Raw genomic sequence first — 27134 nt, 5'->3', positions numbered from 1 at the left:
AATGATAAAAAAAATTTAGATTACGCAAAACGCAAAAGTCAAGGGCGTAAAAGTCAGTCGAAAACAAAACAGTCAAGCAAAAAGTTTGCATAAAAAAGACCAACACGTTTACAAAAATTAATTCCAACTTCGTTCAAGAGCAATTAAAAAGGTTTAAAATTCTCCGTCCGAATGTCGTGATTGATTGATTTATTGAACAATTTTTTGCTAACTGAAGAAGAATTTCGATGTTAATACAAGCAAGACCCCTTTTCAAATGAACAGCTGAGACAGTATATCAAAATTAACTTTTTTCTCGTCATACTTGATTATCAGATATTAATATAGACATTAAAGTCATAATAGTCAACTTTTTACGGAAAATCTTTTGGTTTTCTCATTATTTTAATCATCAGGGGGTTTTCAAATGATAGAACTAGTTGTATGTACACGCCCTCGCGAAAGATTAGATCCAAAAGCAGCAAGTTCAAAGAAATATCAAAGCTGGCACTCTCAAATAACAATCAACGTATTATTAACAGAAACTTTTCAAATGAATTGGGTGAATCTTTAACCCCTGGTCATAGTCATTGAATTTGCATATTTGAATTGAAAAATGAGGAACCATTTATTTTTTCTCTCTCATTAAATTTATAGATAACCTAATAATATGTTGAAGTCATCAATCTGCAGGAGGTAGCAGGGCGGAGTGTCATCTTTGGCCCCTGAGAAGGCCGTCAACTTCACAATGGATGTCATACTGGAGGGCAACTGCAAAATATTCTCTCTACATCTAGAAAATCACTGGCATTGAATGTTCATGTTTAAATGATCAATCAAACACAATCTGAAAAAAAAAACAATTATAAGAATGAGGCGCTTTCCTCTCCACTTGTTAGTTATTTTTGTGACTGGGCCGTCTTTACACTGTCTGGAGGGGAACAGCTTGAAGTGCAGCATCCGGCTAAGTGCTACTCATCATCCCTTATGTTCGACCTACATCCATCGTTGCCGGATGGTGTACACGGTCCTTTTTATAATTTTTTTTATGAGAAAAGAGAAAAAAAATTATAAGAATGAGTGATATGAAAACCCCTTAACCAGATATTTAACCGCGATCTGTTGATGTAACCTTCGAATTACTCTATCTGTCAAAAACGTGTAATATAAACTTAGAGTACACAATTTTTTTTTAAAAAAAGTGGATTAAGTGTATATTTTTTTAACACATCTGCCTGATTTTTATATCCGTTTAACCAGCGGTACACCGAGCAAAGCTGCCTACTGACACTCAATATTTCGCCAATAAATCAACAATACTGCTACCTGTTGCGTCAAATATCCAATAACACTAGTTTTTACGGCAACATAACTAACGTCAGACGAGTTGCTTCACAAGGGGTTGGTTCGTTTGGCCACGAGAAGCCAAAATAACTCGTTGAGCAAGGGCAAAGACCAAAGTTTTCCTTCATAGGAATTCTACCTCCACAGTCTCAGTAAGCAGTATACTCTAGAGACTAGTAGTGCTCCACAAGAACAGCAGAGAAACTTGAGCTTTACAACAATATCCTGAATTTACAAAAACAAAAGTTAGAAAACCTTTAAAAGAGGCCTATTTTTCTAATTCGTTAACTGAACGCAAAACTAATAAAGTGTAAAAGCTCAAACACTTTTCGCTGCATCCAAAAAAATTGCCAAAAGTTTTCAGCTAATGCACTTCACTTCAAAAATTTTAATCTTGGTAACATGAATACAAAAAAAAATCATTGATCAAAATTTATTTCAATAGATGATAAACTATCTCGACAAACAAAGCGCTAAAAAACGACAGCAAGCAAACAACCTGTCAACATGATGCTAGAGATATTTACAAGACCTTTACTCAATAATCTGGAAATCAATCATCATGAACAAAATGCTAGTCTTTAAAAAATCGAATGGTTGTTTTTGAGTTGATAATAGTTTGTGTAGCATATGAAGAAACCATCAGAACAAATTCAAGTATTAAGATGCAGAATTATGAATTATAGATCAATATAATATACTTGGGCGAAAAAAAACTTCAAATTTTTTATTTGACTATTCACATTCCAATCCATTAGGTGTAAGAGAATCCACGGTACCATGAAATGTACGTGTTTGGGTAAATTGATCGCATGCTCCGTTGTAATAGTTACATATCATGTCACATGAGACACTGGGGCGGCTCAGTAAAAAGCCGACGTTAGAAAGGGCGGAAACCGAACTGCTTCAAAAAGAGCCGAAAACAGTAAATTCTATCTAATTAGGCTAAATTGGTAGTTTATTATTACGAAGAACATTTGCTAGTGTCAATCTTGCTTGTTGAACTCAAGTTCGATCGTGATAGTTCTATATCTATTACCACTAGCCGCTGAGAATGCCATGCATTTATGCCGACATTTAAGACTGCCGAAACTGGCACTGACTTAAGAGTGCCGAAACTCTCAATACCAGCTAATTATAAGTATAATGCTAGCGTGAACTATTTTGAAAGCACCACGGCATGCTGATCAGTAGCTCGGTTGGTATAGATTCATATCAAGTCCCACAGCCCTTAAGGCATGGGCATGATCCGCAATTATCATGGTTTGCTTTAAAGTTATAACGTTTAACTTATCCTGTCCTAATTGAAAGCGAAATCGCGCCAAAAATTAATTTGCGACACTCTTATTATTTGCACAGTAATACGTCGGCATAGCTGTACATCGCCACCGCTGAGGCATGTGCCTGACAAGCGATAATTTCAGTATAATTAATTATGTCATTTTGGTATAGTAAATATCATTGATTCAGTTGTGAATCACCAAGTTATAATTGGTTGCAATTTTTTTAACTCATTTCATGAGTTACATTTAGAGTGACATATTCATTTGATCTTATCTCTTTGAATTTGAGTAAAAAGTCAATTTCAGAGTGAGGTAAGCCACGTGTGTCCAAAATTTTACTCACGCCAATGAACAAAAAAACTCGCTCCACTAAGAGTGAGAAATGAAGTCACGCGGGCACTTCAGTTGAAATTGCATGAACGAATGAACAAAAAGCAGATTTGAAGTAGTTATGACGTCATTTGGTCGTAACAAAAATCTTGACGAAAATAAAAAAGCCAAGAGAAGGCCAATAAAAGACCCACCTATCCCTGTGCGGTTATTAATCATCCAATCGCTTTCCACTTCTTTTGCTAGTAAATGAAATTCCTTTTCTCAAAAATTCAGTTATTAATGTTAGCAAATTTTGCACTCTAATTTCATAAACTGCATAAATGTCTGTGGAACGTATTTGAATTTAATCGCTCAATATTTTCAATAAATTTTTGGCTCATTATAACGTCGACTCTCTTACATGTCATCATCCTAATTATTTTAATACAGAGCAACGCTGTCCAGAATTCTTTACAGTCATGATGTTGCCGGCACTTACAAAAAGGGGGCGTTAAAATTTGTTCAATAAAAAATGAAAACTTGGGTTGCCATAGTTGCGTACTGCATAGCACCATTTTGATTAACTCTCTTAATGCAAGCAAAAATTGGGTTAGCAGACTGGTCACTAGATTCCAAATTTTCCGCAGCGACCGTTAAAATAATCATCTAAAAGCTCCTGCTCCTTCTCCGCCTTTTCTATTATTCCCAAGCACCTTTGGCCTGGTAGATGTTTGAGTAGTGTCAGGACCCATCGCGACATGGTCACCCTGGAATGCGGCGGTGGGTTCACTCGGAAGTACAGGACTTCCACTTCTACTTAATCTCCGGTTCATCCATTCCCAGTTGTTGATCTCGAGACCAGTGACACGAAAGAAAGAGCAGTCAAGGTAACAAAACATCGGACAAAATGGATCTATTCTGTTCCCCCCCCCCCCCCCCCCCCCCCCAGCTTAGTGAGCATAAATTTTTCATGACCCTCAGGCGCACGTGCTATTTTCTTACATAGTAACGTGCTATATAACAACATATAATTTGTAACTGGGGCTCGTAAAAACACCGGGGGGGGGGGGGCAAAACAGATTAGATCCGAAAAAATTATCCTTTTTTTAGAGAAGGATCCAACAATTATCTCCATAAAGATAAATAGCGAATAAAAGTTAAAATTTATTAATTTTATAGGCAAAAGAACATGATATTTTGAGTTGCCATCTGATTGTTCATTAATGTAGTAACAGAGAAATTAAGAATGTGAAAGATATGTTTTCACGCTAATTTTGCAAAAAGTGTGAATTTTTATTTGATCAGAAGATTTCAATTTTATTAGAAATTCAGATTTGCTTTGGAAGCAAATTCATCTGACAAAGATTAGTACTCCCCATCCCCCTCCCCCTCCAGGGGTGAAAAAGCGGTACACCCCCAAAATTGTCTCCAAATGGGAGAGGACAATGTTAACTTGACTGCAGCTGCTGTGTCTGATCCTGATATCCTTGTTCGCTCTGACTACTTGATAGAAACACTGGATCCAAATGAGCCTGCTGTCTTCGTAGTTGTTCAGCCCGTATTTCACTATCTCGTCTCCTGCGATAGTCCGTGCGCTGCCATCTGCTTTGCGACCTGGTCAATAAAAGAATATATAACCGGATCTATTCTGTTTCGCCCCCCCCCCCTCCAGCTTAGTGAGCATAAATTTTTTATGACCCCCAGACGCACGTGCTATTTTCTTACATAGTAACGTGCTATATAACAACACGTAATTTGTAACTGGGGGGGGGGGGCGAAACAGAATAGATCCATATAACCGACTAACGTCGGTCGAATTGCTCTCAAACGACCGGCGAGCGGTTGGCTCCGTCAGTAGCTAGCCACGGTTTAGTGAGGCTAGCTTTAGCTTGAAAAGGCGTGAGGTAAGCGCAGCGGTGGGTGGGGGGCAATGGGAGGGGGTCTTTGACTGCACTGGGCCCTTAGGGCCTGAACGATGTGCAGGTATGAGGATTGGGGGAGGGTTAAGTGAGGGGGCTGAGGGGGGGGGGGGTGTAAAACAGTGTCTGTGAATCGCATACTTGGTGATTAGCTGAAAGGCTCTAAGAGCACTTAGAGAACCCAGGGTGCGAATTTTTTGGTCGATAGCGATGACGAATTGGAGCAGAAAATAATTGAAATATCTGAAAAACAGAAAATTAGAAAAATTGAAAACTTCTCGTTTAATAATTTGCAAAACTGTACTCTTGATTTCAATTTTAATTAAAGTTTAACCACCTTTGTACCCTTTGGTTCTCCTCGTGTCAGGGCACTAAGTCCCTCGTGCCGCTAAGATTCATGTGCTAACATATACTTAATGCCCGCTGGGCGCTACCTGTTTATCCCGTTTTTGAGAACGAAAGTCAAATGGGTCAGACGAAAAATCGGTCAAGCCAAAAAATCGCATTAAAAAAAGACCAACAGGACTAATATAATTGCTAGAAACTTCGTTTGAGCGCAATTAAACCAAAAAATCAAAAATCAAAACTAATCTTGCATGTGCGTTATTAGACACAAAAAATTAACCTTGGATATGCATTATTAGAAAGCTGGAAAATTTATTTCTGGTTTCGGATCTTTTCCGTTTCTGCCCCCCCCCCCCCCCCCAGTACATTATGCATACCCAAGTTAGTTAATAAATCATTATGTAAAAATATGGCACGTGCGTCTGGGAATGCAAATAATATGCACCCACTAAGCTGGGGGGAGGGCGGGGCACAAACGGAATAGACTCCTTCCTTCATATATAAAGAAAAGCGGGATAATTTATGGGGTATTTCTCATTATACCCCAACATGAAAATATAGCCCGCCATTATGGTATATTTACCATGATGCGGGCTAGGGGGGGCTTTAATGGGAAACCCAATTTATGCATACTATAACCTTAAGGGTTCAGGGAGAGCACCCAGAAGACAGTTGAGGTAGTCATCGTCAGTCATGTTTTCACTGAAACTGTATCTCTTTCTGCTCTCATCAGAAGACACGGATGTTAAAGATCCATTCTAACAAACATAACAATACAGCTAGATAACAATACAGTTTGTAACTCGGGGCTTAAAAAACAGATCCAGGCGTAGCCTTTATGTTATCAAGTATAAACGTCGGTTGGGTTTCCCTTTATTCCCCCCCCCCCCCCCCCCCCCATTATGGTATATTTACCTTGAAGTGAGGAGGCGGATCTTTTCCGTTTGTGCCCCCCCCCAGTATGTTATGCACCCCCCAGTTACAGAGCACGTGCAATTACATAGTAAATCATTATGTAAAAATATTGCACGTGCATCTGGGGGTTGCAAATAATATGCGCCCACTAAGCTGGGGGGGGGGGGCACAAACGGAAAAGATCTGAGGAGGCTATGACCACTTATCTTGGGAGGGGGAAAATGCGAAACTCGTCGGTCTTCCCTCCCCTTCGAAGAGTGCTGCTTAAACTCCCCCCCCCCCTTACTGAGGATTCCAATTCGGGAACGAGGAGCAGGAGGGGGGGGGGGGGGGGGGGGGTGAGGCTACGATGGAGAAAGTGATAAAACGATTTGAACGCTTCTAAAGTATGACCGTCATAGTATACGCTAATCTGGGGCTAGGAAACAAAATAGTTCGGATCTTTTCCGTTTGTGCCCCCCCAGTACGTTATGCTCCCCCCAGTTACAGAGCACGTGTCATTACATAGTAAATCATTATGTAAAAATATTGCACGTGCATCTGGGGGTTGCAAATAATATGCACCCACTAAGCTGGGGGGGCACAAACGGAAAAGATCCAATAGTTCTTTAGTCATAAACGGACAAAGGGGATTTTTTTCCGTTTGTGCCCCACCCCCGTACAATATGCACCCCAGTTACAGTACACGTGTCAAGTTAATCACTATGTAGAAATATGGCACGGGGGGTTGTAAATACTATGCACCTACTAAGCGGCGGGGGGCACAAACGTAAAGGATCCGACAACGGGTCAAATTAGGGCGATAGCCACACTAACCCTGAAGACAAATCTGCTTGGTTCTCTGACAGTTGGTCTGTGTGGCTCTACTTCCTTGATGCTCACATTCTCATAAGGGGGCGACGAATAGCTATTCTACAACAACAAGAACAAAAATCTTTTCTCTCCCATTTTAGATATACAAGACAAACCCCCGCCCTTAAAGCATAAAACGGATCTATTCTGTTTCGCCCCCCCCCCCCCCGGCCCCTAGTTTTTTACGCCCCCCCCCCCCAGTTACAATATTTTGCTGTTATATAGCACGTAACTATGTAACGAAATAGCACGTGCGCCTGGGGGGCGTAAAAAATATAAGCCCACTAAGCTGGGGAGGGTCGAAACAGAATAGATCCAGATTCTTATGTTTTAAATAATTCTCCCCTTTTCCAGTAGTAACACACATTTTGGTTCTTGCCTATAATTTCCTACCTGCCCCCCCCCCCCCTTATTGTTGCAACACATTATGCAGTTATAACTATAATTATGAAGAACCAGTTATACGTCCACTAAGCTGGACCGACGGTGTGAGTGAGGTATAGAAAGATATAGAGAGAAAAGAGGGTTGAGGCGAGGGTGCATTGGTTGCGGGGGGGGGGGGGGGGTGTAAGAAAAATAATTTCTCCCGAGAAGACAATTACCCCTCCAGTCGCTTCGCCTGAGCTTTCATCCTCCTCGTCTGATTCCTTCTTGGAAAAGGGGTTGATTTTACTAATAATATCACTCGCTTTCTTCATATTTCCACGATTAGGGCAGATAATTCATTAAAATAAATTCTTCAAATTAGTTACTAATACTTGTAGGTATTACTCTATCTGCGCCGCTTTTTATTCGCGAAAAAAATTAATCTCTGCCAATTATATATTGTTCTACTTCGTTACCTTTTGTTCTATAACAAATTACCAAAAATGTCACCAGACCATATGATGACTTCCTGATCGACACGTGCTAATCCTCAATAACTCATTGCCGCATTAAACAAGAGCGATAGCATGGTCGTGTGACCGAGAGCCGAGACCAAAACCAACGGGTCTTTCCTATTATAGCCCTCAGCTTATTGGTCAGATAACCTATAGCCCCCCCCCCCCCAATCATGGTAATTATATCATAATGGGGGGGGGGGGGCTATAATTTCACGGGAGGCTATAGAGGGAAAGACCCAAATCAACACCTGCTAGGCCATGATACTTTGTTCGGTTCATTATAAAAGCCCCATGCAACTGAAGCCTGGCCACGACCCACGAGACGGCCAAATCAACAGATCTCATCAAAAGCTACTAATGAAAATTTTCACAGGTATCTGCGTCTTCGTCAAAACAGTCGAAAAATTCAAAATTAGACAGAATGTCAAAACCAACTTTGGAATGAATTCGATTGTTGATCAATGCGTACAAAAATGGAATACGTTGCCACAATGGCTTCGGTTGGCAAAAAATGAAAACGTTTTTAAGAAAACTTTGAATGATTTCTTGCTTTCACAACATGAAAAATTCCTTTGAATAGTAACGTAGGAGCTTTTAAAAGTTATTTTTATTTTTAGGAAGGAAACAATCGGAAGAAAATTTTATAATGTAATTCTTTAAGAAAATTGATTGACGTTTATTTTGCTTGAATAATTTGAAGTAATTTTTGTTTCAAGTATATTTAACCACATAGTTATAATTTTAATTTACTTTGAGCACTATTTTGTTTGAGCACTAAATTTTTGGCAGAGTTTTGAGTAATTAAAGCGTAATTACGTTCACTTCTCTTTGATAACAATCACAACAAATAAGCAATGAGTACCAAAACCAGCCAATCAAATTGCTACCAAAAAGTTTGGCAATCGGAATCTTCGGCTGTCTGCGTGCACACCAAGCGGTTGTTAGCATGTAATCACGTTAAACGTTTTTACAATGTCTCAGTGGAGCAGTTGGTTCAACGGCATTATACGGCCTTGTTTGAAAAAAATGTAAATTAGGTTTCACTGCGAATCACTCTTAAAAATCACTCTTTCGACTTCCTCGAAAATCACTCTTATTCTAATTATGCGACCAGGTGGCCCTCAGTAGCAATTAGAGAACTAATTTTGCACTTGGGAATTGATAAGCGTACCGGGCAGAGTTTTGTCGAGAGAAAACCAAGATAAAACGAAGCTCAACACTAATCAACGAAGCATAAAAAGTTGTTCGAATTGTTTGAGACCACCAACCAAAGAAAAAACGTAGCAGGACAAGTCTTGACCTACAATTCAAAGAATTCCCATTGACTAAACACCGAATTAAACATAGAAATAACAATAATTGGAAATTGAAAACCAATCAAAAACGATTTAAAATAAAAACAGTATAAGACCAAAGGCAAATTGCCACATGTGAACAAAAAACAACAATCGACAAAGCGAATTTTTTGTTCAAACACCGTTTTATGACGCCAATTGAAAATACTTGAGTGCAAAATTTCATGCCACAAAACCACTCGCTTTTCCGCTCCAGTTCCTGTTTTGGCGTAACAAAAATCTTCACTTCAATTTGACCTCAAAAATTATTAAAATGTGAGCAGATCTTAAAAACAGACATTTTGAAATAACTAACAGCCACTAAAACCTCAGCAAATTGCAAATTGGGAAAAACATTCTGAAGTCAAATCACAGTTGAAAGCTAGCCATTAATATATTTCAAAAGGAGATACAGAAGTTTAATTTAGCCTTTGCATAATATATGTGTACATATAATGAATACAAAACTAAATATAATACATCAAACAAAGGTAATAACGCACTTTTAGCTTTCTCAATTTTTTGTCAAATTTCTCAACAAAAAATGCTTTGAACCAACAAAATTTATATTAATTGGTAATTAATGATGCCCGCAAGCAATTGAAGTCTATTAAATTTCCAGTAATAAGAAGACCACATAATAGAGGGTCAGAAACGGATTAAAAAAGTAGTCTTAAAATCCGCAAATAGTCGAAAACCGCCGATTTAGCTAAAAACGCAGTTAACTTACCACAATTTACCAAAACCCTATCAAAACAGGCTGCATAATACTACAGCACCTACTCCAAACTATTTAGCAAAAATGGTTAAAAGCAAAGATAAATTGCGTAAAAAGCCACACGTGAACAAAACATTTCGCTGGCTTACAGCAATTTTTTTCAGACCTTCAATTTCTCGCTATCTCTAAAACAGCGTAAAAAACAAAAAAAATCACTATTCTGTCACCCTCCTAAAATCTCAGTAGCAACACCACTTCAAATTATATCACGCGCGGCATTTCTGGATTGAAACTCAATCAATAAAATTGTATAAAAAAGGACACTTTCAATACTCTTCTTCGAGTCGTGAACAGAAAGCACCCCCAACACAATTCAAGTTCTTTGGATGTTAAAAGGGAGTGACTTCTAAGAAAACATTTATTTTTCTGTAATTCTGAAAAATACAGATCATAGCTACACTGATAAAACAAGAATCAAGCAAGAAATCGCAGCAAAAAATTCAACAGATATTGCAAAAATTGTCAGTTTTCCATTCTTCAGACTTATTTTTTGTTGTACAAGTCAAATGAGTTGTATTGTTTGTGCTGGTTGTACTTTTGTGACAATGACTTCAAGCAGACTGATGACTTGAGATGATTTCACCAGAGTTCGCGCAGGCATTTGAGGTAGGGTAAATCTTTAAGGTTTATTTCCCATGTACCCCATGCCCGCTATTTGCGAACGTGAAACTGAGTGACGTTCTGGATAGATCTGGAACTTTCCAGAGTAACTTGCAAGAACAAGTACAAAATTTAAGTATAAGTGAAAAAAAGAAATGACAATAAAAAAAACTGATTTGAAAAATTCGTACGAAGCAGGCAAAGTGAAGTAAAAAGAGCATCCAAAACAAACAATATAGCAAACTGCTTGAAGTTTGAAACGTGAAACCGATTTCAAAAAGTGCTTTTTAGTGCATGAAGAACTTTGCCCTTAAAATGAATTTAAAAGCAGAAATAGTAGCTCCCGAAAAATCACATTTAAGTTCTAACCAAAAACTGACAATAAAAAATTCAGAACACAGTTTCCCCAAAATCATTTACAAACAATCTTAAATTACAACTATAGGCTATAAAAGAGAGAACAACTACCAGACCCTTAAGACATAACAAGAATATCAATCATTTTCTCGGCTTATCTGATTAGCAGATTGAAATCAGACGAAGAACTAGGAATAATACGTGATCAATTTAAGAACGTTAAAGATGTCTTTTTTACAGTGTGATAAAAATCTCAGCAAACTGCTACAGGAAAAAAATTTTCAGAAAAAAGTTGTATAATGATTGAATAATGATTTTTCTCCAATCAAAGAATTTGGAAGCCCAAGTTCTAATAAAGGCTTGAAAAAGCTGGTGGAGTAAATTTAAAAAACTATTTGGACGGTAATGTAAAAAATTGCAGATTGTCCCCTCAAAAAGTAACAATCCAACGTTCTTCAAAAACGTACTTTTTCGGTTGTTACTTCTATACTAATACGAGGATCTTCAATTCAAAGATTGCTGTTTTCGGTTTAATTTTTTAAAATTGATTAATTTTCTAAATTAGGATTTAATTTTCTTTAAATGGGTTTAATTTTTTCAAAATTAATAGATATATTTAAATTGACAGAACAAGTGAAAACACTCCAAGACTTGATTATTGGATCGCCAACAAAATCAAATCATTTGTCAGAGTTTCTAAAAAAATAAAATCAACTAATCTGGACCGCAGATATTGCAAAAATTGTTAGTTTTCCATTTTTTAGACATATTTTTTGCTGTAAAAGTCAAATAATTTATTTTGTTTGTGATGGTTGTACTTTTGTGACAGTAACTTCTATCACTATTTCTAAAATGGTGAATAATAAAGTTACTGGCTACATTTCACTAGGCTATTAAGGCTAGAGTCAGCGCAAAACATTACTTTGTGGAAGCAGACCGATGAAACAAGATGATTTGACCGAAGTTCGCGCAGGCATTTGAGGTAGGGTAAATCTTTAAGGTTTTTTTCCAATTAACCCACGACTGCTATTTGCGAACGTGAAACTGAGTAACGCTCTGGATAGATCTAGAATTTTCCATAGTAACTTGCAAGAACAATTACAAAATTAGGGTAAAAGTGAAAAAACAGAAAATTTGACAATCAACAAAACTCATTTGTAATATTCGTATGATGCAGGCACCAAAGTGAAATAAAAAGAGCCTCCAAAACAAACAAAATAGCAAACTTCTTAAAATTTTTCAAAATACGTGAAACCGATTTTAAGTGCTTTTTAATACTTCTTAGTGCTTTTTGAACTCTGCCTCAAATTGAATTCAAAAGCAGAAACAGCGGCTCCCGAAAAATCCCATTAAAACCCTAATAAAAACTGACAATAAAAAATTCAGAATACAGTTTCCCCAAAATCTTTTATCAGCAATCCTAAATTAAAATTATTGGCTATAAAAAAGAACTTAACTACCCAACCCTTACTACATAACAAGAATACCAATCATTTTTCTTGGCTCACCCAACAAGGCCAAAATCGGCAAATAAACTCATGTTTAATAAGAAAAGTACATCATAATCCTACAGCCATCCAACAAATAAGGGGAATTTATTTCAAAAACTATTAAGTTAAAAAGATCAAGTTAACTACAAAGTTAAAAAAAAAATGGGCTAATAAGGGTCACCTACAATTACTTACAAAACAGAAATCTCGAAATAAGATTTAGCATAACTGTCATGTTTTAAACATAGCTGGCAGATTGCCAGAAAATAGCCGCAATAGATTCGTAGATCGGCAGTCTAAAAAAAAAAGTAAAATAGACAGACCAAAAAAATTCGTCTTTTCATTGAAGGCTGATCTGTTATATTTTGATTAAAAATCTGTATAAGTTATTGCTGCCTCTATTAGCTGATCTCAAATAACCTTCATTTAGAGTGATACACACCCATTTGACCTTATCTCTTTGAATTAAAGTAAATAAAAGTCAATTTCAAAGTGAGGAAGTCATTTTTGAGAGTGAGGTAAGTCAAGTGTCACCAAAAATTTAATCACGCGCATGAACAAAAAAACTCGCTCCACAAAGAGTGAAAAATTACGTCACACATGCAATTCAGTTGAAATTGCATGAACGAATGAACAAAAAATGGCTGTGACGTCATATGGTCGTAACAAAAATCATGACGACGAAATAAAAAAACATAGCAGGACAAGTCCTGACGTACAATTCAAAGAATTTTCATTGACTAAACACGAAAACTAGTCCTACAATGGACTATGAGTGAATTCAGAAAACCGTTTTTTTTAAATCAGAACAAAAAAATAAGAAAAAAACAGAAAATCAATATAAAAATGCCTCATGTGAACAGAAAAACCCCTAGCGAGAAATGAAAATTTAATTCAAATAAAAAACTAGGCCTAGAATGAGCTGTGAATGGATTGGTTAAACCATTTAGAAAAAAATCCGATTCAAAAATTCGAAAAAACAGAAAATCAGAGTGAAATTGCCGCATGTGAACAAAAAACCACTACCGAGAAACCGAATTTTTGTTCAAACACCGTTTTCTCACTCTACTTTAAAATTAGAGCGACAAAAATTCACGCCGCAAAACCGCTCGCCTTTTCCCTCCATTTCCTGTTTCGGCGTGACCAAAATCACTACTCCAATTTGACTTCAAAAATCATGAAAATGTGTGAACAGATCTAAAAAACAGCGCCCCAATACAATTCAATTTCTTTGAATTGTAAAAAAACCAAGAGAAGGCCAATAATAGCCCCAGCTATCGCTGTGCGGCTATTAATAAAAGATTTCTCAAACTATTGAGGGAGGGGGACGAGGGATGGGGGGTTCAAACCGCCAGATGAAAAAGGGTGGACAGTTCCGGTGACTCGCATATTTAGAGCCTTGTTCATTAAAAGGCTCCACAAGAACTTAATTCCCTCCGGGTTTCACCTGTTTATCACGTTTTGGAGGACGAAAAACACAATCAGACAAAAAGTTGGCAGTACAAAAAATTGCATTAAGAAAGACCAGCAGGACTAATATAATTGCTACAAGATTCATCTGAGAGCAATTAAATAAAAACCTAAATTCGTTGCGCGTTTCATTTGACTTTTAGTAGCAAACTGTCTTGCAACTGGGTTCAGGAGCCTGAAATTGTGAAAGAGAATAATCAAAAGAAAAATCAAGTCGAGAGTACTAAAAGTCACTCGAAAAATCAAAAATGTCAGAAGAAAAATTTTTTATTAAAAACAAACGCGGCTATAATCAATACTTCATCTTTGAATTCCTTTGAACTCGCTGTTCCGGAAAACACTCTACCGCATCGTGCATCAAAACAATCATTTTTCAAAAACTGTTTTCATAATTCTAAGAGAATCAAACAGAAATATTGATCATTAATTGAGAGCACAATGAACAAAGTTGTTCTACATTGGCACTACAAATTATTAACTGTATATATGATTCAACAACACTCCCTATAACTTGACCTGTTATCTCTACATAACGTAACAATTCTCATGAAAAATTGATGGTTTTCATAAAGCGTTTTGAATTCTATACATAGTTAGACCCATAAAGTTGCAAAGAAAGAGAACGTTCGAAAAACTCCAGACGCTCAAATGATAAACATCATTACGCTCATATCTGCATGTTTAAAACCCAAACTTTTGAAATGTTTGCTAGAGCATCAACTTTATTAGACTAAATATAATCTGAGAAAGCTTCAGAACTTGCGCAATGATATGGTCTCAAGAAAAACACCTAGAAGTCAGTCGATCTATTTGCCGTCATCGTATTTTGCCGACTTCGTTTTATGCGACGACCTGTGATAAGAATTGCCATTTTTAGATGAATATGAGTTTTGACTGCTCGCTTCTGCGGCTGCTTGAGCTGAAATAACAGCCGCTTCTTCCCGAAACAAGGTTTTGTAACAACCTTGAACTTCAGATAATTTATGCTGCGAGTCTTTCAATTCGTGTTCAAGCTCCGTCGATATTTCAGAGTAATCTTTAAACTCAGACAAAAGTTGCGCTTTTTGCTGTTTTTGCAGACAAACTTCGGCTTCGGACTGGGGTAAAATTCCCTGATTAATTTCTTCTTGAAGCTCTCTGTTCTCTTCACTCAACTGGCGGCATTTCGCTATCAACAGCTTTCCAACTTTGTTATCAGGGGTGTATGAACAGTTTTGCAGATCAGTCTCCAGCACTTTTTGGAGACGTTTCTTGGCAGTCAAATCCTCGTTTAAAGCACTGATCGAATCATAAACCATTGGATCTAAAGGATAATTTGTGAAATCCATACTCGAAATACTGGACGACCGTTTACTGGATTCGATTTCGGACTGAATTCGAGACAGCTCTTTCAGTTTTTCCAAAATGGCTGACTTGGCCGCGTCTCCCTTGCTAACTTTTGCTTCCAAGCTGTTCAAATACTCGTTTTGAAGCTTCCAAAACTTAAGAAAAGTAGTCGCATTCATACAATTTAAGGTGTCATCGTTAATGGAGATCTTTTTGATCTCTGATGTGTAAAGTTCTTCCATTTCAAACTGAAAAGGAGGTCATAATAGTTATGATCTCACAAACACAGTCACGGGACAGATATTGTTTAAAATTCTTACAATTTGCTTTCAAATTTTAAAAAAATGATACACAAGACGCAAAGAACACAATACTTGATTAAAATTAAGAGACCTAGCCGTCTAAAATTGACTTTGTTTTGCTCGGCAACGGACATTATGGTTCAGCAGTTAATCAGCTCTAACTTAAACAAAATAAGATAAATTTTCATCAAAAGAGTCTGATAGTTAACAATTCATTGAACTATTGTTCCAGCTCCCCCATTTCACCGATCGTAAAAAATATTTCCAACTCTTTTCTTTATTTCCAACTCTTCTTAAAAAACACATTGCAGGAGAAAATCAAAATTTGGCTCGCTAAAACGTATCTATCACCTTTACCGTGCTTGATAACTGTTTCGCTTAATTCTCAGTGAACCAAGAAACAGTTATAGATCCCAAAACAGAGTTTCATTAATTAATTTAAACATCTTTTCCAAGTCTTTTAAAATTCAATCATGATTCAATTCTCACTCCAGCATATTATTTGCCCACAGAGCAGATTAAAAACTTCGCAGTCAATTTCAACTCAATAAAACACTCCATTACGTCTTCATTTCAGGAAAGATATTCGTACCAGCTCTATCTGCTAAAAATAAGAGTTCTCGATCGTGTTCTTCTAATTTATCGAACATTGTAATAAAACCGGGCAATGATGATATAACTCTTCTTAACTGGGGTTCTCCGATTCGTCATGTAATCTCCAATTTGACGAGTAAGTTGACCTAAAACATTCAGTTGACTTAAGTAACTTTTCAGGCGTTTAACTACAGCGTATCGCTTAAAGTTGAAATGCAAGCAAATATTTCAAACCGCCTCGAGGAATTTCACAGGACAAGATCAATTTTACAGTATGCTGAAAAAGCTGGGCAAACTTAGACAGATGAAAAATCAAATGAGCATTTTGATGTTCATTTGCAGAATTAGAGTTTTCTGAGCGTTTGCTTGCGTCGCAACCTTATCAGACACACTACGGACAGGACTATAGCTTACCTCAATTTGTCTACAACCTGCAAGCCTCTTCCAACTCTTTGAACTTGGGCAGAGTTCGGTGAACTCGTTCGACCTCCAGTCGGATGGTGGCAATTGTTCCTACAGGATACCATCCATCTACTTCCGTGCACTTTTCTTCTTCGTTTCCGTCGTTTAGGTGGATTATTCTCTGCACTTTATCAATGTGAATGTCTTTCAACTGAACATATATGACGTAAACAGTATGAACACTTTTTCATAAGAAAAACAAACCAACCAACGTCGGACAAACTGCTTTCTAGTGAGAAAATTTAATTCAGAGGGGGTTATAGCCTAGATAATTTTAATGGATGCAAAATAAACCCTGGCTCTCCGGAGTAATAGAATGAAATTGTAACAACTCGGCTATCAATTTCCTGTTCTTGCTAATCTTACAATCGCTTTTGTTTTATCAACAGGCTGTACTTATCAATAAGAACAATTTAGGCCAAAATAAAATCAAGAAGTCAAGCGAGAAAAATTCACTCGAGAAGGCAAATCGAAATATTGTTCTAGAACAAAATAGCAAAAAAAACGTTGCATAAAAAGACAGACGTTTACAATAATTGGTTCAAACTTCGTACGAGAGCAATTAAAACCAAGTTTCATTCATGGCAGAGGCACGTAAAGTCGCAAGCATTTTAAAGCGTGGGCAATTTTGTTTCTATTAAAGATCCGTGGCATATTTATTTGAGAGACCGTTTTTTAACGCCCTCAGTAAAAATTGAAAATTGGTCAAAATTTTAAAATTGGTTCCGCCTCAAATATTGCTACAAGGCAGTAAAAAAAGGAAACATAACCAACTAACGTCGGGAGAATTGCTCTCAAACGGGTTAGAGGTCTTAATGCCCACTGAGCGCTACCTGTGTATCCCATTTTTGAGGCCGAAAAGCCAAATGGGTCAAACGAAAAATCGGTCAAGCAACAGATTGCATAAAAAAAGCCACAGGACTAATATAATTGCTACAACTTTGTTTGAGAGCAATTAAAAAGGGGGTATGATCCACTCAATGGACGGGACCGTAAACCTCTAGCATGAAACATCACAGCAGCGTATCAAAATTTACCGCAAAAACGCATTGTATTTTAAACTTACAGCAGTATGCTTGGCTCTAGAGCCGCGTCAAAGGGTTGAAATATTACTATACTAATTAGGATCTATCCTCTCCTCCCGCACAACAACACTATAAATATTATCAACCTCAGTTACACGTTTAATAACACGGCAGCCTTTGAGACAGATAATAGCACTGCGTAGAAGTGCTTACAAGGCAGTAAAGGAGTATACAGAAAAAACTTATTCTCTAAATATTTCAAAATGGATGTTCAGCATGAAAGCGTAATAGCATGCGTTGTAATTCAGTCAGTGGAATTCAGAGGACGCTTATGGGTGTCAGTAAGGCCCAATGTCTCGGAAAAAAATTGTTTATTAAGCATAAGGATTACGTCCATTGGGGTTATTAGATTGTGGTATAAAGCTTCGAAGCAAAGCTGATCTTATCTTAGTTCGCAAAACTGATATGACACAGGCGTACAGTACAGTTCATCGCGGTTTTGGCTGATTTTTAGCGTCGCTCTATTTGAGAGCGTGTGTTTCTGTGGGCCCTGCGTTACCGGAGCAGGCAACCAGCTTTACGTCAATGCAATCAAACCATTGCAGGCACCAATTCAAAACATGGAGGCCGCAACTGTTCGAGCGTACGTGAAACAAAACAAAATCAACTTGCAATGACCCCAATCAAAGACTCACCTGAGCAAATGTATTATACGACGTCGGCAGCTCATTGCCATAAATTTCAAAATCAATCTTCTCAATTGCTTTCTTCTTCATACCGATCGGTTCTTCGTTCGTGGTTTGAACTTCTCCTTGTGGCGTTTTACCATAAATGACTTTTCTCTTAAGGTAGGTGTGAATTGAATCGTAAGTATGAGCCGAGACTATTGATTTGGCGAATCTTTTCGGCATTCTGTAGTCTAAAGTTTGCACATATTTAGCTTGCGGGTCTTTTCTGGGATCGTACCCAAGTCTAATCCATTGCCTGCTCCACGGCCCAGTACAACACAGATAAGCGTGTCGTTGAACCGATCCTTTCAATAACACCCTTTGCTGGTCCTGATAAGCTCTGAACTCATAACACAATGCTTTTGTCAACCAGCACGGTTTCTGTTCAAAAAGAGCCTCAAGTTTGGCTGATATGTCTTTCATCCTTGGAGTCAACTTAGTAGAACTGATTGCGGGACAAATTTCATTGGGAAATGTCTGATCTGTGAACCGCAGGTATTGAGTTCCGTTTAACCGCCGCCTTCTGGTTGAGTCAGGAATCATCGTACCACTTTTACTGCTACCGGCTTCATTATTTTCAGGCTGCTCAGAGTCTTCAGCACGCTTTTCATCAGTTTCGTCGCATTCTGGCTTGTCGCGTTTCTTTGCAGCAGAATTAAACTCTAAAGGGTTAGGCCGATAGTAATAGCGAATCGGTCGATCAAACCTCGAAAACATAGCTGGACAAACAACAATAGGTAAATCGTGGGCCAGAAAATCCGTTACCGGCTGAAAAGGTTCTTCTATATCGTAACCCAACAATATCTTCTGCATATCTGTGAATTCTCCAGCTGAATTTTTTTCAACAGGTAAATATTGAAAATCAGCTACTGCAGAGAATTCGAACGTCAAATGTGGAACTCCAACAACTTCACATTTTACAACTTTCGCTGTTTTAGCTGGGGCACCTTTCTTTCTTCTGACCCGAATTTTCAAAAGCAAACTGTTATCTGTTAATTTACGTTCACCGTAAACAGGTCTGGCAAATTTGTTGCGAATATCCAAGTTCACCGGAAGACGCATTCCCGGATTTTTCATTATCGATCCGAGGCTTTCGAGGTCACCTATAGATTGCATCAGAGAATCATGGTTCAGCACAAATCCGGGATAATTTACACAGCACAAGCGTATCTGATTAATCGGGATTTCCATAATTATCTAGAGAACAAAACTTAGTTAAATATTGGGGTCTTTCCCGTTATAGCCCCCCCCCCCAGCTTAGTGGTCAGATAACCTATAGCCCCCCAATCATGGTAAATATACCATAATGGGGGGGGGCTATAATTTCATGGGGGGGGGGGGGCTATAATGGGAAAGACCCAAATATTGGATATAATAATTCCATTTTGCTCTTCAAGCTATTTCGCAATTGAAAAAACATAGCTAGCAGATAGCAGGAAAACCACAAAAAAATTCAATAATGGGGAGATAAAATCTCAGGGCTCTTATAGACGCCATTGTTGTATAACTTTCTTATAGTCTCCCCTCTTCGACAAAGGTTCTTATTGAAGTTTTGAAGGTTGCGTGACAACGGAGAGAGTGAGATCCGCGTATGCAGCTTATGGAGCTTCTAGTCTTGCCAGAAAAAAGCCGCCAAAGACGCTTGAATTTGGTTAAATGTATAAATAAATACAAGCAAAGGCATAGTTAACCAAAAAGTATAAAATAAATTATTGATTACATTGACTGCAGAAGAAAAATTTCGGAAACAGAAAAGAGAAAACCGACCGAAGAAAAGAAAATTTCTCTTCCTTTTATTAATTGTTCAGGAGTCGTATTTTGATTAAGAATCTGTAAAACATATTGCTCCTTCAGACAATCACAAACAACCTTAAATAAGAGTTGGATACACTGAATTGACCTGAACATAGCAGGACAAGTCCTGAGGTACAATTCAAAGAATTTTCATTGACTAAACAGAAAAATTAGACCTAGAATGGACTATGATTGAATTGAGAAAACCAAAAATCAGAAAAAAAAAGAAATAAACAGAAAATCAATGTCAAAATGCCGCATGTGAACAAAAAAAACCACTAGCGAGAAACAATAATTTAATTCAAACAAAAAACTAGGCCTACAATGAGCTGTGAATGGATTGGGAAAACCATTTAGAAAAAAATGCGATCCAAAAAATAAAAAAACAGTAAAAATCGAAGTCAAAATGCCGCATGTGAACAAAAAACCACTAGCGAGAAAGCGAACTTTTGTTCAAACACCGTTTTCTCACTCTACTTTAAAATTAGAGCGAAAAAAATTCACGCCGCAAAACCACTCGCTTTTCGATCCATTTCCTGTTTCGGCGTGACCAAAATCACTACTCCAATTTGACTTCAAAAATCATGAAAATGTGTGAACAGATCTTAAAAAAAAGACAGCGCCCCAATACAATTCAAATTCTTTGAATTGTAAAAAAGGAAAGTCATTTTGAAAGTCAAAACTTTTTGAAATAAATGATCAAAAAATTAAATATGTAAATAAAGATTAAAAAAGGAAAACTAGCTCCCCTAAGAATAAAAAAAATCGCCCATGCAGTAGAAATCGCATTAATGAATGAACAAAAGGCATATTTGAAATTAACATGACGTGATATGGTTACAAATCTTGACGATGTCCTGAATGAAACTTGCCGCGTGAGAAGTCCTTAATTTCGAACCGATGAATGAAATTAAGAAAAGGAAGCCATTGAATTAAGTAAAGGAAGCCATTGACGTTCCAGTAAAGGAAGCCATTGACATTGCCATGCGATCACTTTATGCTAGGGACGATAAGCGACATACCTAGAACAACAGTGAAACGTCTGCTTGAATTAGCCGTTACAAACGTCCTTCACATATGCAATAAAAGTTGGTACTGTCAGAAAGACGGATTGGCAATGGGTGCGTCCTTGGCAGTGATTTTGGCTAAACTCTGGATGAAATGGTGGGAGCCATAATTGAAACTACAGCCACCTAAATGCAAAACCAACGTACAAGGTAACACCTGTCTCAATTGCGACCACCGTGTTACATTACGGTTCAAGGGTGTCGAGAGTTAAATTTGCAATAGATGGTTCCACGCAAAATGTCATCGAATCAATAACACAGAATATGATAGGACGGAAAATCAGTTCTGGATGTGCTCATTCGGCCGTGAAAATGATGAGACTGACATTAAACATTCGTCCCAAACAAAAATTTTTCTAAGATATGTCGACGATCGCTGTTATAGGTGACACCGAAGAGCTGTTAGATGCGGACAATAACCTCCACCCAAATCTTCAATTTAAATTAGAAACAACGGATGACAAAAACAGTTTGCCATTTCTGGACATTTCTATTAACGTACAACCAGAGAGTACAATTTTTTAAAAATGGTTTCAAAAATCATCAGATACTGGAACTATCGTAGCTGTGCACCCTTTCAAAATAAGAAAAGCATAATGCAGGGTACAATGCACCGCCTGTTCCGAGGCACTAGCAATTGGGTAGCGTTCCATGAAGAATTGACAAAAAAGAAAAAAATTGAGAAGGTAATCAGTATCCGAGGCAGCTGGTATGGAAAAGTGTCAAGGATACAATTAACAGGCTGCAAATGAAAGAACAAAGAATAGAATATCACGCTGGCGTAGCAATAAAACAACAGAAACATACTGAGAACCAACAATTTGCATTACAGTACAGAGGCAACAATTCTTTAGAATTTGTAAAGAAGTTGAACAAAAATTAATCCTGTACAGACAAATTTCACTACTCGGAAACTTAAGAGCTGTTTAACTAGCCATAAGTCTGGCTTTGATGAAGACCTCAAATCACAAGTGATTTATAAATTTCCTTGTAATTGATGCAAATCCATCTATGTAGGGCAGACAGGCAGACATATTACCACAAGGGCTGCAGAGCATGCCAAGGCGGACTCAACGATGGGAATACATGCAATTGATTTCAACGCTGATAAAACAGCTTTCCAGTGGAAGATAGCAAAACAGTGCGGTAACCAGTCTAAACTAATGGCACAAGAGGCGCTCTATAATAGAACACTGAAACCAGCCATCAAAACGCGCGACGATTACTGAACACGAGAATTGACACTGAAAGCTTAGTTTCGATATGAAATTCAAAATCGAAAGAAAGATACGTTAAAAAACGAAAATTTTAACTAAACATTTGAAAAAACCAAAGCAAGTTCAAGGTAATTCATGTAGGTTTTTTATTAAAAATTATGTCATTATGCATTTGAACACACTCACACACACACACACACACACACATATATATATATATATATATATATATATATATTCAAATTTAATAATTTTTTGCAGATACGTCTGTGGATACATAAAAAAACCTTTTTATATTTCATTGAATGAGTAATTTTAGTGATTTGCAATTTATTTTCTGGCTCTTCATTTTCGCATTTGTATTCTTTTTAACCTGACGATGAACTCAGAGTTCGACAACGTTTGTCAGAAATTTTTAAAATTTGAATCCTTTTGTTAATCTTGGAATAAAGTAAATACCTTACATTAAACACTTTATAGCGACATCAAAAATAGTCCTTTAACAAAGCTTGTAACCCTATATGCGCACAATTACAAGATGAAAGCAACGAAAGGTTTTTTCCACCTTCTAGTATCTTACAAATCACCATTAACAGAAACATTTTGTTGAAACTAAGCACGTAGTTATTTCAAACTACGAACAGCTTATCTTATTTAAATCCCACCCACTAATGTCCGAGCAGTCACAACAAATAAAAGCTGGAGTGTTTTGGTGTTACCCATGCGCCAGTTATCAGCACGTAAGGCGTAGTGGACTCAGCGCTGGTCGAGAACACCATCACAACTTCCGCTGCGTAAGCTGCGAAAAGAAAGAAAATCTAATCTCTTCAGAGGCAACAACTCTGAGCCATGCAAAGGCTGTGTGGTACGGTTGTAGCATATTAAGTTCATGTTTCATTACTTAGTACTAAATTAATTTAAGTTTGCCCTTGTCAGGCTAAAAGTCACATTTCACATATAATCAATTTACCGCCGACTAAGTCAACTTTTCAGTTTCGTTCATATCTCCTACTTTTGATTATTTATTCATTCTCTAGAATCTTGTCATTGAATTCAGTTGCATTCAATCTACTCTGTTTTGCACTAAGCGCGATCCTATCGGATTTGAGGAGGAATTCCACCTTCAATAGTTTTGTCTGTAATCGCAGCACGATTGCTAAGTAAATCTAAAAGTAGTAATCCCACAACTTAGTAAAACTTGGATTTGCATCTCAAATCCATTCAGCAAATTCTAGGTGCATTTTGGACACGAATTGTATCTCTACAGTCAGGGATATGACATGGCGCAGTCAGCAACTAAAGAATGTGCACTCCTGGGAATAGAGCCCTTTTGGGAAAAACCAACACTTGAACCTCCAATGCAATCGGATCGATGGCAAATCATGCTGAAATTAGCTATCATGGCTAAAGAAGGCATTTCAATTGATATTCTTCTTGGAGATCCGCCCGACAAAGTTATTTTTACCTCCAAAGCCCATATACAAAACCGACGTTGAAAGCAGCACAGCTCAAAGCGAACGAGATTGACGAATCCGTAATGAGCAGTTGAAGAACTCGTGGCTAAACCATTGTCAGAAAATAGAACTTGTAGGTATACTATGTGGTGAAAAACCCTGGAAATATTGTGATAACAAAGCCGTCTCCTTAACGTATCTCTGTTCGGGAATGGAGGGTCGACGAATATTTGGTTCCCAAGAACCAAATATACAGATTGGTCAAGTAACACCAAAGGCCCTCTGGGAAAGTCTTGATAGAGTGTTTACTAAACAACGAAACATCACATTTGATCGTTACACTTTTCTCACTAGAAAGCAGATGAAGGGAGAGCCTGTGGAAAAGTTCTATGGTTGTCTTCGGCAATTATCTTTGAATTGCGATTTAGGAAGCCACGAGGAGTCCATCATTCGTGACGTCTTCATAGCTAATATGCAAGATGGCGAAATCCAAAGAGAATTGTTAAAAGAAACACGAACGCCTAAAAAAGCTGTTGAAATTGCTACGAACATTGAAATGGGAATACAAAATCAACTAAAAATATCTGGGTCTCCAGCTTCGACAACTACAAATGAAATTACAAGTCAGACGATAAATAATGTTCAGGGATCGTGGAATAGATCACGAGCGTCGACAAATCAGTTTGTCAAGCCAACAATTTGTCCAAATTGTGGCTACGGTTGGTCCCCATTTCATAGACACAAATGTCCTGCCCGTGGCAAGAACTGTAAAAACTGCGGAATTGCCAACCACTTTGCAAAAGTTTGTCGGAAAGCCAAAGAACCTATTAAACCCAACCCAGAGTGAATTATGTAGATGACTCAGTTTCAGAGGCGGCCACAGTAGGTACGTCAACAACAGCGGCTGATCAAGTCAATAATATAAATTGACTTCTACAGCAGCAGAGCATCTACGACGCGAACTATGACTCAGACTACGATGATTACGGTGATAATTGTGTAGCGGCGATTTGAATTCAAAAAAACGCTCGTAAGGTGGAACCAGTAAATTTAGACATTTGTGTCGGGAATACAAAAACCAAGGCATTGGTGGATTCGGGAAGCGTATGTACAATTGTAAAAAAAAGCCTAGCAGACAGAGTGGTGTCCGGGTGCAAGGAAAGCTATTGGGTACAGTCACCAGAAATACATGACTTGAAAATTTTCTCTAATGATATATTCAAGATTGTTGGCGTGATCAATACATCAATCAAATGTAATGATTGGATAGCCAAGAGGTTGATGTAACAGTAGTGGAAGACGGTCACAGACCCATCATTGGACGAGATCTTTCTCCAAAGCTAGGTCTTTCTCTTACTCAGTTGAAACAAGTTGCAAATATACATCAAAACCAATGCCTAATCAAGAAACAGATAGCATTTGATTTTCCAGATCTCGTCACCCGCATCGGTAAATCTTTAAAACATTCAGTCAAATCAACATTTCACAAGGAATTTACACCTACGCATCAAAACGGACGACGAGTCCAATTAACTTACAACCACTAGTAAATATAGAGCTTAAAAAATTCCTTGACGAAAAACACATAATAAAATTAAACAGTTGTTCAGATAAAAATTTTATTTCACCTATAGTAATTACAGTAAAAAGAGACAAAACAGTTAAACTAGCTCTAGACTCCAAAAACTTAAATAAATCAATCCATAAAAATAAATACCAAATGTCAAATATTGATAGTTTAATTGACACAATTCAACAAAATTTGAATACATCCGCTTCACAAGAAACAGCATATTTTTCAACTTTGGATTTGAAGTACGCATACAGTCAACTCAAATTAGACCCGGAAACGGCTCGGCATTGTAACTTCAATATTATTAGCGGTGAGAGAACTGGAACATATCGCTTTATTACCGGTTTCTACGGATTAACTGATATGCCAGCAGCATTCCAGAAAGTAATGGATTATACTTTAGTAGGACTCCAAAATACCTATTGTTTCTTAGATGACATTATAGTAGTTAGCCGTGGTTCTAAAGAAGACCACTTAAAATTAGTATATAAATGCTTAAAGAAATTAGATGAGAATAATTTACGAATAAACTTACCTAAATGTCATTTCACTAAAACAGAGATCGAATGGCTAGGACATAAATTTAGTCAATGAGGAATTGCACCACTTGAGTCAAAATCAGCGGCAATCGCTTCCCTATCAGCACCTAATAATCTCAAATAACTACGATCATTTTTAGGTTCTGATCATTACTTAGGAAAATTCATTCCTAATCTATCCCAATTGTGCCACCCTCTTCGACCATTACAAAAAAAGAACACAAAATTTGTTTGGAACACTGAACATGAAACTCATTTTCAAGCAATTAAAAATGAAGTCGCAAATGCAACAGAAAATACACATTATAATCCGCACTTGGAAACGCGAATCAAATGCGATGCTTCTAGAGCGGTACTAGGAGAAGCTTTAGAACAACGCTCAACTACAGGTCGGCATAGAGTTGCATTCGCGTCCCGTTTCCTCAACTCAAACGAGGAACGTTATAGTGTCAATGAACTTGAATTGTTAGGGGTTGTTTGGTCTGTAGAATATTTTAAATTTTATTTGTTTGGCAAACCATTCACAATTATTACTGATCATCGATCAGTACTTTCCATTATGAAACAACATCGATCAAATAAATCCTACAATAGAAGACTAACACATTGGATAGATCGTCTTTTACCTTTTGATTTTAACATCGAACATATACCGGGTGCAAAAATGGGGCTGGTAGATTACATTTCCCGTCAACCAAATCAAGAAGCAAAATTTACAAACAAAAACGATGAGGAATTTGCGTCAGCAACAATTACCCGCATTCGTGACGCTATTGCTGCAATTTTCGTAAATACCACACCGCAAAACTGCCAATCACAGCACTTTAACAGCGTCACTCACACACATTCCACACGTGCCTCGCATCCTCGCTTAACAAACTATTCCAATTTGCTTTCTGCCTTAAATCGTAATACAAACAAATTTCTTCTTGAGAATTCTGCAAACTCAGCACCATTCCAATCTAGTTCAAATAATACTTCAAATTCAACTTCAATCCCTACTCGTTCAGAAATCCCTACACACGCATCACATATCCATACAATTTCCATTAACACAATGAGCAACATCACATCCAACCCACAAACTCAGCCTACACACTGCCGGGTTACATTTCAATCTAACCCCAATTCAGCAGTGAACACGACGAGATCCTCTAACGAGGGTCAAAGCTCACCAAACTTGGATTTGTC

General features: G+C 37.5%; 3 protein-coding genes across 3 annotated transcripts in view; all 3 read right to left on the bottom strand.

The window, feature by feature from the left end:
- Positions 1–27134, bottom strand: part of LOC142348226 (cleavage and polyadenylation specificity factor subunit 2-like) — a 134956-nt gene that overhangs the window by 45329 nt on the left and 62493 nt on the right. Inside the window, exon 2 of the mRNA XM_075399507.1 lies at positions 642–828. Within this exon, the coding sequence (XP_075255622.1) occupies positions 642–738 (97 nt within the window). The 5' untranslated portion in view covers positions 739–828. The remainder of the gene's footprint in view (positions 1–641; positions 829–27134) is intronic.
- LOC142348225 (uncharacterized) lies at positions 3424–19493 on the bottom strand. Its single transcript, XM_075399506.1, has 5 exons — positions 18267–19493; positions 6914–7009; positions 5822–5940; positions 4372–4532; positions 3424–3777 (listed from the first exon to the last, which is right to left on the bottom strand). Exons 1-5 carry the CDS (start codon positions 19488–19490, stop codon positions 3581–3583), a joined length of 1797 nt encoding a protein of 598 aa, XP_075255621.1. The 5' UTR covers positions 19491–19493; the 3' UTR covers positions 3424–3580.
- Positions 14229–15432, bottom strand: LOC142348767 (pre-mRNA-splicing regulator WTAP-like). The gene has a single exon (XM_075400262.1). The coding sequence runs from the start codon at positions 15428–15430 to the stop codon at positions 14669–14671; it is 762 nt and encodes a 253-aa protein (XP_075256377.1). The 5' UTR covers positions 15431–15432; the 3' UTR covers positions 14229–14668.

This window comes from Convolutriloba macropyga, chromosome 10 (genome assembly GCF_964194025.1).
Source record: "Convolutriloba macropyga chromosome 10, txConMacr16.3, whole genome shotgun sequence".
Lineage (NCBI taxonomy): Eukaryota > Metazoa > Xenacoelomorpha > Acoela > Convolutidae > Convolutriloba > Convolutriloba macropyga.
Note: the sequence above shows the minus strand (reverse complement) of the source record. Positions and strands in the feature narration are given on the sequence as shown.